This window comes from Raphanus sativus, chromosome 6 (genome assembly GCF_000801105.2).
Source record: "Raphanus sativus cultivar WK10039 chromosome 6, ASM80110v3, whole genome shotgun sequence".
NCBI lineage: Eukaryota > Viridiplantae > Streptophyta > Magnoliopsida > Brassicales > Brassicaceae > Raphanus > Raphanus sativus.
In genome coordinates, this window is record NC_079516.1 from 36503851 (window position 1) to 36522714 (window position 18864).

The 18864-nt window shown below is 38.7% G+C and overlaps 1 protein-coding gene and 1 pseudogene across 1 annotated transcript; both read left to right on the forward strand.

Moving 5' to 3' along the window:
- Positions 1 to 11176: 11176 nt before the first annotated feature.
- LOC108810942 (E3 ubiquitin-protein ligase At1g12760) lies at positions 11177 to 12978 on the forward strand. The gene is made up of 4 exons (XM_018583007.2): positions 11177 to 12026; positions 12101 to 12233; positions 12322 to 12489; positions 12564 to 12978. The coding sequence occupies exons 1-4, from the start codon at positions 11383 to 11385 to the stop codon at positions 12735 to 12737; spliced, it is 1119 nt and encodes a 372-aa protein (XP_018438509.1). The 5' UTR covers positions 11177 to 11382; the 3' UTR covers positions 12738 to 12978.
- A 502-nt stretch (positions 12979 to 13480) lies between these two features.
- LOC108810939 (pentatricopeptide repeat-containing protein At1g12300, mitochondrial-like) lies at positions 13481 to 17157 on the forward strand (annotated as a pseudogene).
- The last annotated feature ends 1707 nt before the right edge of the window (positions 17158 to 18864 follow it).

An 18864-nucleotide genomic window follows, 5' to 3' on the forward strand; every position in this document is an offset into this window, starting at 1 on the left:
CACATACTTTTATAAATAAAATAGAGGAGGCCTCAGGCCCAGAGTCAGCCCACAAGGAGGTCCAAATACAAAGAAGAAGAAAGTGACTGTTTGGCTAGCCCATCAGTCTCAACATTCAGAGATCGAGAAAAGTGAGAGAAAGAGATAGCGATGAAAGCAGAGGAGAGTTGCTTGATATCCATGACGATACCGAAGATTTCCTTGATCTGCATGTCACCGTTGATAGCTCGAATGAGCGTTTCGTTGTCAGAGAAGCACCTGAGCTTTGGAAGCCCTAGATTCCCTGCGGAGAGTAGAGCCGATCGGAGAGCTAAAGCCTCTGCAATCAGTGGAGAGTTGATCTTGTCCTGTGTTGCCGTTTCTTGAGTGATACACGAGCCCTTCGAGTCGGTGAGGATCCAAGCTAAGCCGGCCCTCTTCGTTCTTACATCCCAAGCCGCGTCCGATCTACAAGTCATGAGTAGGGGGTCTTCTACAGTTAGTTGCAATCGCCTCCTCGGGTGAGTTCCTCTTGGCTTTGGCTTTTTGATTACATCGATCGAACTCTGTGCTGATGACCATTCCCTTGCCAAACGTAATCCTTTTGTTACGACTTCTGCTGGTGATGTAGGTTTGTTTTCGAAGACCAGTTGGTTCCGTGCGATCCAGATTACCCAGCAGATCCATGGGGTTCAAACCCCAGAAAATACCAAATTATGCAGATTATGGAGAAACAGATTACCGGAGATCTTCAGCTTGGTGCAGGGTGTACCATCGAACATGGATCTCATAGGACGGCTCAGAGTGGTGCGGCTCAGAGTGGTGCAGTCAGGCGGGTATTCTCACATGGTGGTAGAATTGTCGGCTGTAAAATCGTCTTTGTAATATTCTCATCATTGTAATAGCATAATTAATCGATAATAATCGATCCAGACGTTAAAAAAAAAGTATCTTTATATGAATTTCAGACACATTTAATGCAAAGTTAAAAAATAAGTTGACAAAAAAATAACCCCGTGTAAAAAGTCAATATTTACATTTATCCCCCGCGGGTACTTGTACCGGTGTTGACCGTTGACAAATAAATATTCAGTTAATTACCTTAATCATCGGGAGCTTAACTCGAGGTGCCCCATACCCTTCAATAAAATGCTCCAATCTCCTCTTATTATAATTTTATTATTTTTTAAATGAAAAAAATGGTTAATTACGAACTACCCCTCTTATAATTTTGATATTTACTCAACCCAACCTAAAGATCCGACCCATCCTAAGCTAACCCAAAAACCCGACCCACCCTAAACCTAAACGATGTCGTTTTCCTAGATTTCTAATCTCCTCCATTTAACTTCTCTCATTTTTCCCATTCTTGATCTAACTCCTCGTCCCCTCCGTATCTCCTCTCTCTCTCGCGAAACCCTAAAACGAGAATCTTGGATCGAATCGGAGTCCGATCGAATCCGTTTCTATCTAAACGGAGAATCTATCAAACTCTCCCTTTCATTTCTCGTGTCTCACTCCGTCTCAATTCCCTCTCTCTTTGCGATTTAAAACCCGAAGCAAAGTCGAGAGCTAACTTCTATTGAGAATAAGCTAAGTGAAGAGAAGAATCATGGTGAAGACATAGATTTTCGACAGTGGGATCATGGGAATTATGGGGATTATGGCACAACAGCGAAGGATAAGGGAGACAAGGAAGAAGCTGGGAAAAGCGGTGAGGGTGAAGAGGAAGCTGAGAAAAGCGAGGGTAAGGGTAATAAAGACAAGGAAAGCAGTGAGGCTGATGAGGAAAACGGTAGTGAGCAAGAGCGAGTGTTGAACCGAATGAAGGATGATGAACTGTGGAGGAGTTTGATGGAGGATCGAGAAGAGGTTGGAGGAAAAATGATGGAGGATCGAGAAGAGGTTGGAGGAAAAGTGATGGAGGATCAAGAAGAGGCTGAAACCAGTGAGGAAGTAATTGAGAACAGTTAAGAAGAGCCTATGGTTGAGGCAGAGATCAGTGAGCCTCGGGTTGTGGCAGAGATCAGTGAGGCTCGGGTTGCAGCAGAGATCAATGAGGCTCGGGTTGCAGCAGAGATCAGTGAGGCTCGGGTTGCGGCAGAGATCAGTGAGGCTCGGGTTGAGTCTCCGTCTCCGATCAAAGAGCCTCATTTTGAGTCTCCGATCAAAGAGCCTCATTTTGAGTTTCCGATCAAAGAGCCTCGGGTTGAGGCACATCAAACTCCAACAACACCTTCTGGTGGTAGGACTAAGGCAATGGCTGCGAGGAGAGTAGTCAATTCTCTAATAACCACTTGGGCAGCAGTAATGGAAGCCCGAAAAGCTGTGGAAGCAGAAGAAGCTGAGAAAGTTGTGGAAGAAGAGACTGAAGAAGCTGAGAAGGCTTCTGAGAAGGTTGTTGAAGAACAGACTGGAGAAGTTGTTGAGGAACAGACAGGAGAAGTTGAGGAACAGATAGGAGAAATTGAGGAATATACCGAGGAAGAAAAGCAAAGGTGGGTCATGGTCGCTTGCAATGCCTATGAAGATGGTACCAATGAGGAGAGGACGGATGGGAATAAGGAAGCTAGGAGGCCTGGGATCAGACATAGATGCAAGGAGAAGACAATGGCGTATGGAAAACCGACACCTAAGAGGGGCAGACCAAAGAAGAGTGATTGCACACCACATGCATCTAAGAGAAGGGGGAAGAGAAAGACTGAACCATCAAAGTGGGTGCAGACTCCTTTCACGGCAAGGAAAAAGCCTAAAACAAAGGCTTAGGCTTAAGAGAAGGCTTATGCATTTAGGATGTTAATTTAAGTATTTTGAATGTTGGTATGTTTAAAACTTGTAATGCTTTTGGATGTTTAAAACTTGTAATGCTTTTGGATGTTTAAAACTTGTAATGCTTTTGATTGTTGGTATGTTGCAAAAGACAGGTTTGGATGTTTAAATTTACAGGTGTTACTATGCCCAAAAATGAGTAAGTTGGATAACTGGATTTACTGGGTTAACTGCGAACAATGGAAAACACATGTAAAATACCAAAATATATATAATATTTAAAAAATAAACACATGTAAAATGCCAAAATATATATAATATTTAAAAAAATAAACACATGCTAAACGTGCAGCCGCCATATAAATATTTAGTATTATATTTAACACTTAGTAATATATGGTAATCTTCAAGGTGTTAGTAATACTGCTATCCACATAGTAATATTTTGGCAATTTTTACATTTTTCTAGTTAAACAATCACTAAATGGAATGTTTCGTAGTAAAACCATTGCTTTTATACCATAGGTATCGTAAACAAAGACATTTATATAAAAACTTTACCAGAAATACGTATTTTGTTTCATGCTGCTTACTATACTTGAACCATTCACACACTACCATTGAAAGTTAAAGAAGTTTTTTGGGAAACTGAAAACAAGCTTTTCTTTAACTATTGAAAACAAGCATAAAAATAGTCTAAATCTACGTAGTTATTATATACATAGTTTACGCATTGAAAATAACCACCAAAATTGTCTAATTTTACATCATAAACTATAATACATATAATGGTTTAAATAACAAATAATAATACCAGTAAATCTTAGTAATTCAAATAACGCATAATAATACCAGTAGTTCGTAGTAGTTCAAATAACACATAATAATACCAGTAATTCCTAGTAGTTCAAATTGGTGGTGTCAACATTGTACCTATCTCCTTCAAAGTAACATCGAGCTCATTTCTTCTCTTCAATACTCTTGTCAAGATAAACCGCTGCGCTTGGATACTTCCTGCGAAAAGCATCATAAAGATACTTGAACTCAGCTACTATATAAGCGTATGCGCATTCTCTAAACTTGAACGCACAAGAATCTTTGTTGTTATGGACGTGGCTTTTAACATTCTGAGACAAATGCCATATACAATACCCATGTTCGGCCTCAGGAAATACTAGACGCACTGCCTTGATCAAGCTTCTGTTTCTATCTGAAAGAAATACCAATCCGGGGACATCAGTTATCGATTACGTGGCTTTTGTATGTTTATTTTCTAAAAAACATTTGGTTGGAAGGTGAATTGAACCCTGGTTAGAACAGTAGCTCATCAACGACTCAACCACTATGCCAAGTTCGTTTCTTTTGTTTTTTAACAACCATTTTTTATTTAGATTTAATAAACACGATTCATTAAAGGTTAATACCTCTTCCCTGTTTCCCTGTAATAGAGGAGTTGTTTATAAAGGAGCTTTGATTTAGATTTATGTACCACCACAGCTCATGTATAAATTTTACAAAACAAATCGATGCAAGTGGCTGGAGTCTTAAGGCCATGGATTTTATAAAACAAGACAACAAGAAAAAAATCTTATATCAGGACATTTTTTGAAGAGAAAACCCCAATTCTGCTGAATCCAATCAAAGATAGACAATATCTCAGTTCAATATTCAATAGGAGAAACTTTTTTTAGACCATGACTAACGCCCCATACAAGAGCCACAAATTCGAGAGTGAACTTGTTTATTTCGTTTGGAAAGACAGAGATCTAAGAAGATGAAGATGACCAAGCGTGTGAATTTCATCTTCTCCATCACCATCTCCCGGGACCCATTTTATTTCAGCCTCATCCTTCATATAATATCCTCCATAATCAAAACATATAATTGTGCAATGCGGATTCTGCATTTTTCTGAAATAAAATAGAAGTATAATTATTAAGAAGCTTAAAATTGATTCTGACACCATATTATCTTATTTTACTAATACTAATTCATTTCAGTACTATACATAGTAATACGAGTAATACTAGTCGAACTTGTCAACATAGTAATCCCAGTAATACCAGTAAAACTATTTTGTCTTAGTAAACTTAGTTATCTTAGTAGTACCCAGAATCTATTCTTCAGCTAACTAATCATCTTTTAAGAACGAAATTGTTAGGATGTTACATTACCCATAATGTGTAATTCATCCTAATGAAATTACACACAAAAAAACATCAAAACGGACATAAAATATACCCAAAATCCATAGACCTAGTTTTCAAAAATCGTTTTTAATCTCACAAATTTTCATCGGATCTTCTTGTTTTTACACTAGACAAGATATACAGTTGATATTTTAGCAAAAATTTCATCAAAAACGAATATAAAATATACCTGAAATCCATAAAAATAGTTTTAAAAATCGTTTTAAAACTCTCAAATTTTCATCAAATCTTACAGTGTTAACGTTACCCATCATATACACGTTATTTAAATGTAAATTTCACAAAAAAAATCATGGAAAACGAACCTGAATTATTTGTTTTGGAGCTTCAAAATCGTCAATGGAGGAAAAGAGAATACGATGAAGAAGGGGAAAAGGAAGGAGACATGTGGGGCACAAAAAATCTGATTGGTTAAAGTTTCTTTGTGGACCATGTAAGTGGTTGAAATATTGTTGGTATTTAATTGGAGAATAAAGGGGATGAAAAGAAGAGTGAGATCACGAGATGTGTAGAAAGGAAGGAAGGAGAGTAAGGTAATTGCAATGAAAAAGGGGGATATAAAAAAAAAAAAAAAAAAAAAAAAAAAAAAAAAAAAAAAAAAAATTAAGTGAGTTATTTACTTACTGATCAAAACGCACCGTTTAGAGAAAGAGAAAAAAAGGCGATTTGGCGACCACTTTTTCGGAGATGGATAAGGCGGAAACGCCGGGATTACCAGGGTCTCCGACGACGATGACGGGGGCTAGGGTTATTCAGAAGACGAGAAGTGAGAGTGAGGCTGTGGATTTGCAAAGATCAGGAAGTCAGAAAGTGTGGGATCTGGGTAACAAAGAGATGATGGAGGCTAAAGGTACTATTTCAGTGAAGGATAACGGGAACCATTCGGAGGTTGATAAGGGGGAAAAGGCTGATTGGGAGATCAGGGAAGCTAAGGGAAATCTGGATCGGGTTGAGGGAGTGAAGAGAGCGATGGATTCAAAATCAAGTTGGGTTGAAGTAGCGACGGATAAGAAGGCGTTGAAAAAGTACGAAGTGGAGGTTTCCACAAAAGATGGAGTTCACAAGGTTGAGATTCCTGATGAGATTTTGGAGAACTCAACGCCTTTATGGGAAGACTTTGTGGTAGGGAAGTTTTTGGATCTAGCTCCTCATGTAGCTAAGGTTCACATGGTTTTGAACAAGATATGGCGCTATGGTGATCCGTCTGTAAAGGTTGAAGTGTTTGAAGTGAACACAACCACTATGAGGTTCAAGGTCTCGAGTCATAAGGCTAGAGAGAAGATCCTTAGGCGTGGTATGTGGAATATAGTGGGAGTTCCTATGATTGTTACAAAATGGACACCAAAAGAGGAAGAAGAAAAGCAGGAAGAGGAAGCTATTCCAATGTGGGTTCATCTTGAGAAGGTGCCGTTACACATGTACTCGTGGGAAGGGTTGAGTTTTGTAACAAGCCCTGTTGGGTTTCCAGTGAAACTTCACCCAGAAACCACTGCTTGTTCGAATTTTGATGAAGCCAAAGTGTTTGTTAAGGTGGATGTCACTAAGACTTTACCTAAGGAGATAACTTTCTCGAAGGAAGGCAAGGAGTTCACGGTTAAGTACTACTATCCCTGGCTGCCAGCGAGATGTGCTTACTGTGATAAATGGGGACATAGTGAAGCTGTGTGTGCTAAGAAAGTGAAAGAGAAGAAAGCTAATTCTGGTAGTGCAGGAAAAGGGAAGAGATCAGTAGTTAAAAATGGGATACATGAGGTGATAGGCAGTATTGAGAAGTTGATTGAGAAGGATGATAATGAGACTGTTGTGGAAAACAAGGAGGTTGCTGTTAATCTTGAGATGAGGCTTACAGATAGTCAAGAAGGGACTGATGTATGGGCTCTAGTTTCTCCAGCGAAAACTGGTAGAGCTCTATCAACTGAAGTGGTGTCTTCGGAAATTCTCATATCGGCATCAAAATTCTCAGTTCTGAATAATGAAGTAGGAGAAACAGAGGAAGGTGAAATAGAAGAGGAAAAGGAAGAGGTGTGTGTGGAGAAAGATCAGATTGAAGTTTCAGAGGCCGATATGTTGGAAGATGGAATATTAGATCAACGAGAAAAGGAGAAGGTTAAGTCTGGTGTGAAGAAGGGCAGAGGTAGAGGTAAGAAGACAAAGACTCAAGCTGCTAACCCGGTGAAGAGTATAAGGTCTTCTCACCGCAATAACTAATCATGTCTTGCTTCTTCTGGAATGTGCGCGGATTTAACAAACCTTTGAAGCATTCCATTGTTAAAGAGTGGGTTGGGAAACATGATATGATTTTTGGGTGTATTCTGGAGACAAGAGTTAAGGAGAAAAAAGCAGAGAGTATGTGGAATTCAGTGTTCAGAGGTTGGTCTTGTATGATGAACTATGAGCATAGTCAAGGTGGAAGGATCTGGTTTGTTTGGAAGGATGAGGTTAGTGTGACTCCGGTCTATAAATCTGCTCAGTTGATCACTTGTTCTGTTGGGTTGAAAGATCAACAAGAATTTTTCTGCACTTGTGTTTATGCAAATAATACAGCTGAAGAGAGGAAAGATTTATGGGAAGATCTCTGTTACCATAATGATTCAGGTTTGTTTCGCAACAAACCTTGGATCATTATGGGTGACTTTAATGAGATTTTAGAGGTTGATGAGAGTTCTGGGTTTTCGGATTTGGGAAGGCTACCTAGTGGAATGAGAGATTTTCAAAGGATGGTTCTTCACTGTAATCTGTCAGATATGGGGTATCAAGGGCCGCTTTTTACGTGGTGCAATAAGAGAGAAGATGGTCTTGTCTGTAAGAAGTTAGACAGGGTTCTTGTTAATGAAGCGGTTCTTCAGAGTTTTCCAAATGCTTATGCTGTTTTTGAATCTGGTGGTTGCTCTGACCATATGAGGTGCAAGATTCAAATGCTTCCACCTAGTGAGAAGTTGAAAAGGCCATTCAAGTATGTTAATGTGATAGGGACCTTGCCGTGTTTTCTTGAGAAGGTCAAGGAGTTTTGGGACTCTACTCATGTTATATTTCATTCAACTTCAGCGATGTTCAGATTTTCTAAGAAACTAAAGAATCTGAAGCCGGTAATTAGAGAGATTGGTAAAGAGAAGCTTGGTAATCTCACGAAGAAAGCAAAGGAGGCTCATGATGCTCTGTGTGATAAGCAACAGCAAACCCTGTCTAACCCAAACGATGTTACTATGAAGGAGGAAGTGGAAGCTTATGAAAAGTGGATTCATGTTGCAAATCTAGAAGAGGATTTTTTAAAGCAGAGAGCAAAGCTTCATTGGTTAGATAAGGGGGATCTAAATAATAAAACTTTTCACAATGCCATTCGTTCGAGGCAAGCTCAGAACGCCATTCGTGAGATAAGATGTAAGGATGGAAGAATTGTAACCAAGCAGTCTGATATAAAAGATGAAGCTGTGAGGTTCTTTTCAGAGTTTCTCAACCACAAACCTGATACTTATGTTGGTACAACTACGGATGAGCTAAGAGATTTATTGAAGTTTCGTTGTACAGATGATGATTGTCGTGGGTTGGAAGCAGAAGTCTCACAAGAAGAAGTTCGCAAAGTGTTATTTGATATGCCTTCCAACAAGTCTCCGGGTCCAGATGGGTTTCCTTGTGAATTCTATAAGGCGGCTTGGTCAGTGGTAGCTCAAGACTTCTTGATTGCGGTTCAATCTGTGTTCAAGTATGGTTTTCTTCCTAAAGGGGTAAATTCTACCATTCTTGCGCTAATTCCTAAGAAGACAGATTCATTAGAAATGAAAGACTATAGACCCATTGCGTGTTGCAATGTTCTATATAAGGTGGTTTCGAAGATTCTTGCTAATAGGCTCAAACTCCTTCTTCCTAGATTAATCACAGAAAATCAGTCAGCTTTTATTAGTGGAAGACTTCTGATGGAAAATGTGCTCTTAGCCTCGGAGCTTGTTAAGGACTACCACAAGGATACAGTTACCTCTCGCTGTGTGATGAAAATTGATGTCTCTAAGGCATTTGATTCGGTGCAGTGGACGTTTGTGCTCCAGAGTCTTGAAGCAATTGGTGTGCCTCAAAAGTTTATTCACTGGATTAAGCTTTGTATATCTACACCATCTTTCTCAGTTCAAGTTAATGGCGAGCTTGGGGGTTATTTTCAGAGTTCAAGAGGGCTGAGACAAGGTTGTTCTCTCTCTCCTTATCTATTTGTGCTATGTATGAATGTATTATCGCACAAGATAGATAGAGCTGTGAGAGAAAAGAAGTTTAAGTTCCATCCTAGATGTCAAACTCTGTCTCTTACTCATCTCTGTTTCGCCGACGACTTGATGATTTTTGCTGAAGGATCAAAAGAGTCGATTGAGGGAGCTTTATCAGTGTTTGCAGAGTTCACACAATGGTCGGGGCTGAGTATAAGCATTGAAAAGTCTACACTTTATATGGCTGGAGTTTCTGAAGTAGAGCAGAGTAGAATCTTAAGGAATTTTCCATTTGCTGTTGGGACTCTACCGGTGAAGTATCTGGGTCTTCCTCTTATGACTCAAGGGATGAGAAAGCAACATTATATGCCTCTGTTGGAGAAAATCAGAAACAAGATTGGTACTTGGACTTGTAGGTTTCTGTCTTTTGCAGGTCGTTTGCAGTTGATTAAGGCCGTCTTGATGAGTATTGTAAACTTTTGGGCATCAGTGTTCAGACTTCCAAGCCAATGTATGAAAGAAGTTGAAAGGCTGTGTGCTTCTTTTCTATGGTCGGGTCCAGCTCTTAAATCCTCTGGTGCTAAAGTAGCTTGGCATGATGTTTGCAAGCAATATAATGAAGGTGGTCTGGGTATTAGGGCTCTTAAAGAAGTGAACATGGTTTATGGTTTAAAAATTATATGGAGGTTGTTATCAGGAGAGTCTCTATGGGGGAGATGGATAAGAGTTTATCTATTGAAGAGAAAGAGTTTTTGGGAGATGAGTGAGAAAACTCAAGTGGGATCTTGGATGTGGAAGAAGCTTTTGAAACTTAGAGAGACAGCGAAGCTTTTTATTAAGCAGAGGATAGGAAATGGAAGACATGTCTCGTTTTGGTTTGATAATTGGTCGGATCTTGGCGTGTTGTTTGATCTTTTAGGAGACAGAGGTTTAATTGATCTGGGAGTTAAGAGAGAGGCCACCGTAGAGGATGCTTGTTTGAGTCATAGAAGGAGGAGAAGGCACCGTACTGATATCCTCAACTCTATTGAAGAAGAGATAAATAAAGTTAAGGAGAAGCTGAATGAGAATGTGGAGGATGTTTATCTTTGGAAGAGGAGATCAGGATTCAAAACAAGTTTTTTGACGCAGGAGACGTGGCTGTTGACTCGGAGGAATTTTGCAAGATGTGATTGGATCAAATGTGTATGGTTTCCAATGGCCACTCCGAAATTTGCATTCATGTCCTGGCTTGCTATGCTGAACAGGTTATCGACTATGGATAGAGTTTCTGTTTGGGATCCTAATGTGGATGCAACTTGTGTGCTCTGCAATGCTTCGCCTGAGTCTAGAAATCATATTTTCTTTGGATGTTCCTATTCTTCACAGCTCTGGGAATATCTTTCTTATGGTCTTCTTCGGAGTTCCTACTCTAACGACTGGTCGAGCATCGTTCCGTTGCTGTGTCAAGATGATAAGGGGAGGAAGTGGTCTTTCTGTATCAGATATGCATTTCAAGCATGTCTCTATGCTATTTGGAGGGAAAGAAACAAAATAAATCATGGAGAGAGAGCCACGCCTGTGACAATTCTTAAGAAGCTGGTGGAGAAGAGTATTAGGAACAAGCTGAGTTTGATTGAGAAGAATAGAAGTAAGGGTATGGAGGGTGTTCTTATTTTCTGGTTTGAATCAAGGTCTTAAGCTCTCCTTGCTATGAGTTTTCTTACTCTTTTTCCATCATTAGAGTTTTGTCCCATTTGGGTTTTCTCTAATGATGGTTTTAATGAGGAGAATCTCATGGCATCATTAGGGGGAGTTTGAGGGATTCTTGGTGGGATAGAACTATTGAAGTGTTTTTCCTTGTAGTAGTGTTTGAGTTGGTTTCCTTTAGTTTTGTGTTTTTTTAGCTTGGTTGCTTGTTACTCAAGAAAAACAGTTTGCACTAGTTGTAATAAGGCTTTTTGATGAATAAAATTTAACATTCATTCAAAAAAAAAAAAAAGGAGGGATAAAAGGGTTAGTATGAATAGGGAAGGGATAGTGTGAATATTTTTGAGAGGGTATAGGGTATATCGAGTTAATCTCCTAATCATCGTCATCTCTCTCTCTTTCCTCCTTCCTCTCTGTGCAGGATCGAAACCCTAGCAATTCCAATTTCTTCTCCAGAGATCGAATCCTCACCTCTGTATGGCGTAACTCCATACCAATTCCAATCGATTAAGGTTATTTTCTGGAAGAATCTTAGGGGAGAAACAATGTCAACGGAGACTACAACGAATCCCTCCGTCGCCGTCGATCCGGCACCGTTGCTTTCGAGCGGCGACGAAAACGAAGGAAGCAACAACAACGGGAGATCCGCGAGGAGACAAGGGCTGAGGGAAGCCGCTATGTTTCTGAGCCGCGCGAGCAGCGGACGAGCGATGCGGGAGCCGTCTATGCTCGTGAGGGAGGCCGCGGCCGAGCAGCTCGAGGAGAGGCAGAGCGATTGGGCCTACTCGAAGCCCGTCGTGGTGCTTGACATCGTGTGGAACTTGGCCTTCGTCTCCGTGGCTGCCGCGGTTCTGGTGATGAGCAGAGATGAGCATCCGATCATGCCGCTCAGAGTTTGGCTCTTGGGGTACGCGTTGCAGTGCGTGTTGCATATGGTTTGTGTGAGCCTTGAGTATCGGAGGAGGAATAGGAGGAGAAGTAATACGACTCCTCCTCGGTCACGTTCTTCTTCCATGGAGGAAGATGCTTTGGGTTCGAGACGTGAGCAGCTGGAGAGCGAAAGCAGCAGTGTTGCGAAACATCTGGAGTCTGCCAACACCGTGTTCTCGTTTATTTGGTGGATCATTGGGTTCTACTGGGTATCTGCTGGTGGCCAAGAGTTGGCACTAGAATCCCCACGGATTTACTGGTTTTTTTTTTTTTTTTTTACTTCCTTGTCTAATATTTGTAAGGCCTATTGTCTGAATGCCTTGCTTATTTCAGGTTGTCTATTGTCTTCCTTGGTTTCGATGTGTTCTTCGTTGTTTTCTGTGTTGCGTTGGCCTGCGTTATTGGCATTGCTGTTTGCTGTTGCCTGCCATGCATCATTGCAGTTTTGTACGCTGTTGCAGATCAGGTACTTGTCATAACCAATTCATCTTTATATCCTAAGTCGGTACTTGGTGCTATTTGTTCTAACAAGACAAGATGAAAAAAAAAAACAGGAAGGGGCTTCGAAAGAAGACATTGAACAGCTCACCAAGTTCAAGTTTCGAAAAGTTGGTGATGTTAACAAACACGCTGGTGATGAGGCTCAAGGAAACACCGATGGAATAATGACCGAGTGTGGTACGGATTCACCCATTGAACATACTCTTCTTCAGGAGGATGCAGTAAGTATATACACTTTTCTCGTCTTATATATCAAACACTTAGATAGGTTATGCTTTGTGATTGTGCATTATAGGAATGTTGCATCTGCCTATCTGCTTATGAAGACGGAGCAGAACTAAGGGAACTTCCTTGTGGCCATCACTTTCACTGCTCGTGCGTAGACAAATGGTTATACATAAACGCGACTTGCCCACTCTGCAAATACAACATCCTCAAGAGTAGCAAGCTGGATCAAGAGGAAGTCTAGAAGAAGCAGCTTTGCTTATTCGTGACCCACGTAAAACTTGATCAAAGGAACTTAAAGGGTCCAAAGGTAAAACACGATTGGTGTTTTTAGATATGATGCATTGTTTGTTATATGATTGTCATATATACTACAAATTTGTTATACTTTTGTTTGTTTTTATAACTTGGTTTGGAAAGGAATCAGGTTCTGCAAATCTTATATCTATCATCTTTCACTTGCTACAATTTTTTTTGTATTACTATCTCTTTGTGTCGACCTCGAATTCATCATGTGGAGATTGATCATTGAAGATTTTGATCGGAGATTATAAGTTTTTCGAGGGTCAAGTCCAGTTGGTTAAAAATATGTAATGGGTTGACTCTGACATTAGAATCACATCTGTTATCTACCTCAACTTGAATGTTGGATGAAATGGTTCTATTTGAATTGGAAGGGATCCAACATAAAGAAAAAACTAAACCGGAGTCATTATTAAACCAAGTCGGATTGGATTTAGTTTTGTACTTTTGTGATAAGAGAGACGCATAATGCAGACCAACATCGAGTTAAATCCTAAATCGAACACAATTATATCGGTTTAGATTTTGTATATTTCCGACAAATTTTCTCGTTGATTTCGGTTTGTTTCAGACCGGTTATGGGTCTGTAAGAGTGAATGAAATTACTGTATACCGGTTTGGTCTTTGCTTTTGTCCGTGTCACTGAAAAACTCGTGACTTTGGCTCTTTGGAAGGTTTAGAGCACCTCCATTGGGGTCTTTTATGAGGTTTATAGTGAAGCTCCTTAACACTTTTTGAATAAAAAGTAAATATAATAGTCAGCATAGTTAAGAGGTGTCCCTTAGATTAGTGTTTTTAGAAGTGAATCCTTAGCGACGTGGCACGATATGAGTGACTCTTGTTAACCTCTTCCTCTTCCCCCACTACTCCACTCTTCTCTGCATCTCGTAAATCTCCTCCGTCGACTTCGTCCCCACCGAGTCCGGCGTCTCACTCGCCGAAGCTCCAGGTTTCCTCAAAGCTCCCGGCAATGCTCCGGTTAACGTCGCCATCGCCGTTTTTCGTCTCGGCGGACGTTCAGCTTTCGTCGGAAAACTCGGCGGCGACAACGAGTTCGGCCACATGTTGGCTGGGATCCTGAGGAAAAACGGCGTCGCTGATGAAAGGATCAACTTCGACGGAGATAGGGAGTTTATGTTTTACCGGAATCCTAGCGCCGATATGCTTCTCCATCCCGATGAACTCAATCTCGAGTTTAATTTTGATTCACCAATGGACCCCTAAATTTTAGAAAGTTCTTAACTCACTTTATTTAATTATTAATCTTTTAAATTAAATGCTATGAACTCCAAAGTGGAGTTTAGGGATGGAGTTGCTCTTAGAAGAGACATACATACAGTGTGAACTTGAGCTGGGGAAAGGAACGATCCAGGTTGAGGGAGACTATGTTGATGATACGGAGTACTAAAGCTTTGAGATTTGTTCAGCCTCTTCTGCTGGAGACAGGTACCGTGAGACCTTCTTTACTCCACAGTCCTTACGAGTTCTTGTGTTTCGTCTGCGAGCGAGCCTTTTCTGGTTCCAGCAGCGATAGAAATCTCTGTTATAGAGATAAATTGAGTATTGGTCTCGTCAATATCAAGAAGGATGATGCTGTTGCTCTGTTTCAGTCCATGGTTAGATGTCGTCCTCTTCTTACGGTCATTGATTTCAGTAAACTGTTTAGTGGTATTGCTAAAACAAAACAGTATGATCTCGTGTTGGATCTCTGCAAGCGAATGGAACTTCAAGGGATTGCTTATGATCTCTACACTCTCAACATTATGATCAATTGCTTCTGCCGTCGTAGTAAACTCGGTTTTGCTTTTTCTGTTATGGGAAAGATGTTGAAACTTGGATATGAGCCTACCACAATCACATTCTCTGCTTTGATTAATGGTTTATGTCTCAAGGGTCTAGTTTCCCAAGCTGTGGAGTTGGTTGATGGTATGGTGGAAATGAAGGTTGTTCCAAATCTCATCATACTTAACACTCTTGTCAATGGTCTTTGTCTCCAAGATAGGCTGTCCGAAGCAATGGCTTTGATAGATCGAATGATGGCTAATGGATGTCAACCCGATCAGTTTACCTATGGTCCGGTTATGAACAGAATGTGCAAGTCAGGGAACCTAGACGATGCACTTAGCCTTTTCAATGAAATGGAAACCAAAGAATTCAAAGCAAATGTCATTACCTACACCTAGAGATGTCCAAACGGGTTTCACTACCCATTTACGTCCAAACCCATTTAAAATTTCTGTCCATTTAGAGCCCATTTAGGTAATAATATTAAATGGGTTTCGCCGGGTTTGTCCACCTTTGTCCATTTAAATAATGGGTTTTAATGAAAATAATTGGGCAGCCCGTTAAGCCCGTTTAACTTTTTTTCTCCTCTACTGTAAACGGCGTCGTTTCTGGTGTTACATCTCTAACCTATTTTTTTGGGATCGTTCTTCACTTCTCTGCCTCCTCTCGAGATATCAAACTAATCTTTTTGGAATCGTTCTTCTTCACTCTCTCTTCCTCGCATCTATTCACGGTCAAGGTTCGTTTTAAACTTGTTTTGATTATTAGGGTCCAGTTCGTGTTTCAAACTGATTTTTTGTTAGTTTTGATTGTAGGGTCTTTAAGTTGTAAAAAGCTTGTTGCTTGTGCTTTATCTAGGTTCTTTGTTTATGGGTTAAGAATATATAAGTTGTATTAATACTCACTTTGTTTCATTTTTTTTTACAGGGATGGACTCTGAATCTGTGCACACTATGGCGCTTCTTGAAGCTCAACGTGAATACATGTATTAATACTCACTTTGTTTCAATTATGTTTTATATGACATGTTCCAGGTTTCATTCTTTTTATGATGCATATAGGTTATGTTCATTTTTTTTTAAAGTAAACAGGCTTTTAACGGACTTTAAATGGGTTTGATGTTAAATGGGTTTATATAAATGGGTTTTAAATGAGTTTAGTTTAAACGGACTTTAAATGGACATCTATTAAACGAGCTTAGACATATATGGGGTTGGACGTAAACGGGCCGGGTAGCCCGTTTGGACATCCCTCTACACCTCTCTCATAGGAGGCTTCTGTAATGCCGGTAGATGGGATGCTGGCGCACAGTTGCTAAGAGATATGATTAAAAGGGAAATCACCCCGGACGTTGTCACTTTCAATGTGTTGATTGATTGTTTTGTGAAAGAGGGAAAGCTTAACGAGGCTAAGGAATTATACAATGAGATGATCAAAAGAGGCTTAGATCCTAATACCATTACATATAATTCTTTGATATATGGGTTATGCATGAAGAATCGATTAGATGAAGCCAACCAGATGATGGATCTGATGACTAGCAAAGGATGCGATCCTGATATCGTAACTTTTAGTACCCTTATAAACGGCTATTGTAAGGCTAAACTGGTTGATGAAGGTATGAGACTTTTCTGCAAAATGTCTATCAGAGGAGTGATTGCCAATACAGTCACTTATAACACTCATCCAAGGCTTTTGTCAGTCAGGGAAACTTAACGTCGCCAAAGAACTTTTCCAAGAGATGGTTTCTCAAGGTGTTCATCCTAATATTGTGACTTACAAAATTTTGCTGGATGGATTGTGTGACAATGGAGAACTAGAAGAGGCTTTGGGAATACTTGAAAAAATGCACAATTGTAAGACCGAACTTGATATTGGTATATATACCATCATCATTCACGGGCTGTGCAATGCTAGTAAGATCGATGATGCTTGGGATCTTTTCTGTAGCCTCACTATCAAAAGAGTGAAGCCTGACGTCAAAACATATAACATAATGATTGGAGGATTATGTAAGAAGGGCTCACTGTCTGAAGCGGATGCATTGTTTAGAAAAATGAAAGAAGATGGGTATGAGCCAGATAGTTGTACATGGAACACGCTAATCCGAGCACATCTCCGAGGTGGTGACTTAGCAACATCAGCTAAATTTATAGAAGAAATGAAGAGTTGTGGGTTCTCTTCAGATGCTTCCACCGTAAAGATTGTTATGGATATGTTATGGGATGGTAGACTGGACAAAAGCTTTTTAGACATGCTTTCTTGAATGGCTTATCTAACTACGAGACAGTGTCGGTTAGTCTCTACGAGGTAATTGGGTTTATTAGTTGAAATCAATTTCTTGTTGTGTAAAAGTACAACAGCAGTATGTCAAGGTCAATGTGGGTTCTTTGGTTTTGTCAGAGATATAATTAAAGTGCATTGCTTTGCTCCATATATATAGTTTTATCAAAGGTTTATTGGCTTAGGAAAAGTTGAAAATTGTCAAGATATTAACCACAACAGAGCCAAACTTGCAAATCTTCCCTAAGCTGCATCTTTTCTTTTCTTACTGTGTTCATCTGTATGCTTTGCTTTTTTAGATATGAACAATCTGTTATCTCTCTAGTATTGTTTTGTAAATTAGCTTTTTGGTATATGTCTCTGCACTGAAACGAACCTTACGTGATCTTTGTTGTTTTGCTCTCTTTCTCAGAATCTGAACCCTGTAGAGAATGCTCCATGAACTCCATTTTCTCTTCTTCAGGCAAATAATGATTATTGATCTCCACTGATCTTATTTTGCAGATCTTTCTCATCAGCTAGTCTTTGAATGCGAAAAGTAATTGGTCACCAAGAGTTTGGATACTAAGATGCTCCGAGTATGGTATTATCACAGGGATTGTAATCACAAATATGTTACGTAATTAATATTTTCCGTGTGACCTCTGTTATATCTATATTATTAAAAGAGAAATACACTTTAAAAATATCTCTTAATTTTTCAAGTTATTTACAATGGCATATGCCACTGAGAATATTAATTAAACTTTCTATAAAAATGTATGTCTTAACCAGTTTATTAAATGTGTTTTTATCTCTCTGTTTATTTATAGATAGTCTCTATTTTAATGTTTGTCTTTTTCAATTTAGTTAATGTGTTGTCCTAAAACAAAATTTAACTTCTCTTGTATTAAATAAATTCCGAAATTATATATTTGTTATCATAAAAAAAATCTAGGATATTAATTTCGAAATTATTTATTGTTGTAAAATAAAATTTAACTTCCATTCTCTATTAAAATAATTTCAAGATAAAATTGAATTTTCCTTTTCGTCTAAACCAATGTTTATTCACCTCACATAGAACTAGGTCTCAGTAAGTCTAAAAAATTATCGTATGAATAAATTATCTATGTTTTCTTCCCAGTAAAATCTGTTTAACTGAACTTGCAGAGTACTCAATATTAAATATAAGATTAAGTAAATAGTTAAGAATGAGGCAATTGCCTATATTCTTGCTAACTACATTATTTTTAGGAAACAATTGATTTGCTTTATAAATGTTATGGACATTTATTAATTAACTAGGTGTAACTAGACATGCAAACAATATACTTTGAAACATAATGAAAATAAACCAATTATTTCAAAAAAGATTTAATTACTCCATACCTTAATTCGTAAAGAAAAAACATCAGATTCACAAAGATAAAACATTAGACCCTCGATTAATGAGTTTTGAAATCGTCATTGCCATGGGAGAACACCGAAAGTCAAGATATTTCTTTTTTCATTCTTCACATTTTTTTTATAAACACCAAATGGTTACAAAACAAAATTGCCGGTTAGAATAAGAAAAGGGAGTCATGAGCCACTAGACCAACTTAATTTGATCTAAAACACTATGGCCCTAACAAAAATGTAATAACAGTGAGCCGATTAAATTGATTTATATATGATTCAAAGTCATTTATTTCAATGTATTTTAAATTAACTAAATTGATTTATATATTTCATATATAATCTATCATTGTTCACTTTAAGCTTTCTTTATAATAAAAAAATATTTTTCACACATTTGATTGTTTTTTTTAAATTCAAAAAAAACTCAATATATCACAAGTAACTATTAACAAATACATCATTTAGTATAAATCAAAAATTAAAAAATAAATAAACACCCGCCCGACTAGTTTTGTGTTTAAGAAACATGTGTTTAGCTGCAGTGAATACGACTCCGTCTCATAATATGTTAATACGAACAAAAAAAAATATATTTACATATTATATAAATGATTGTT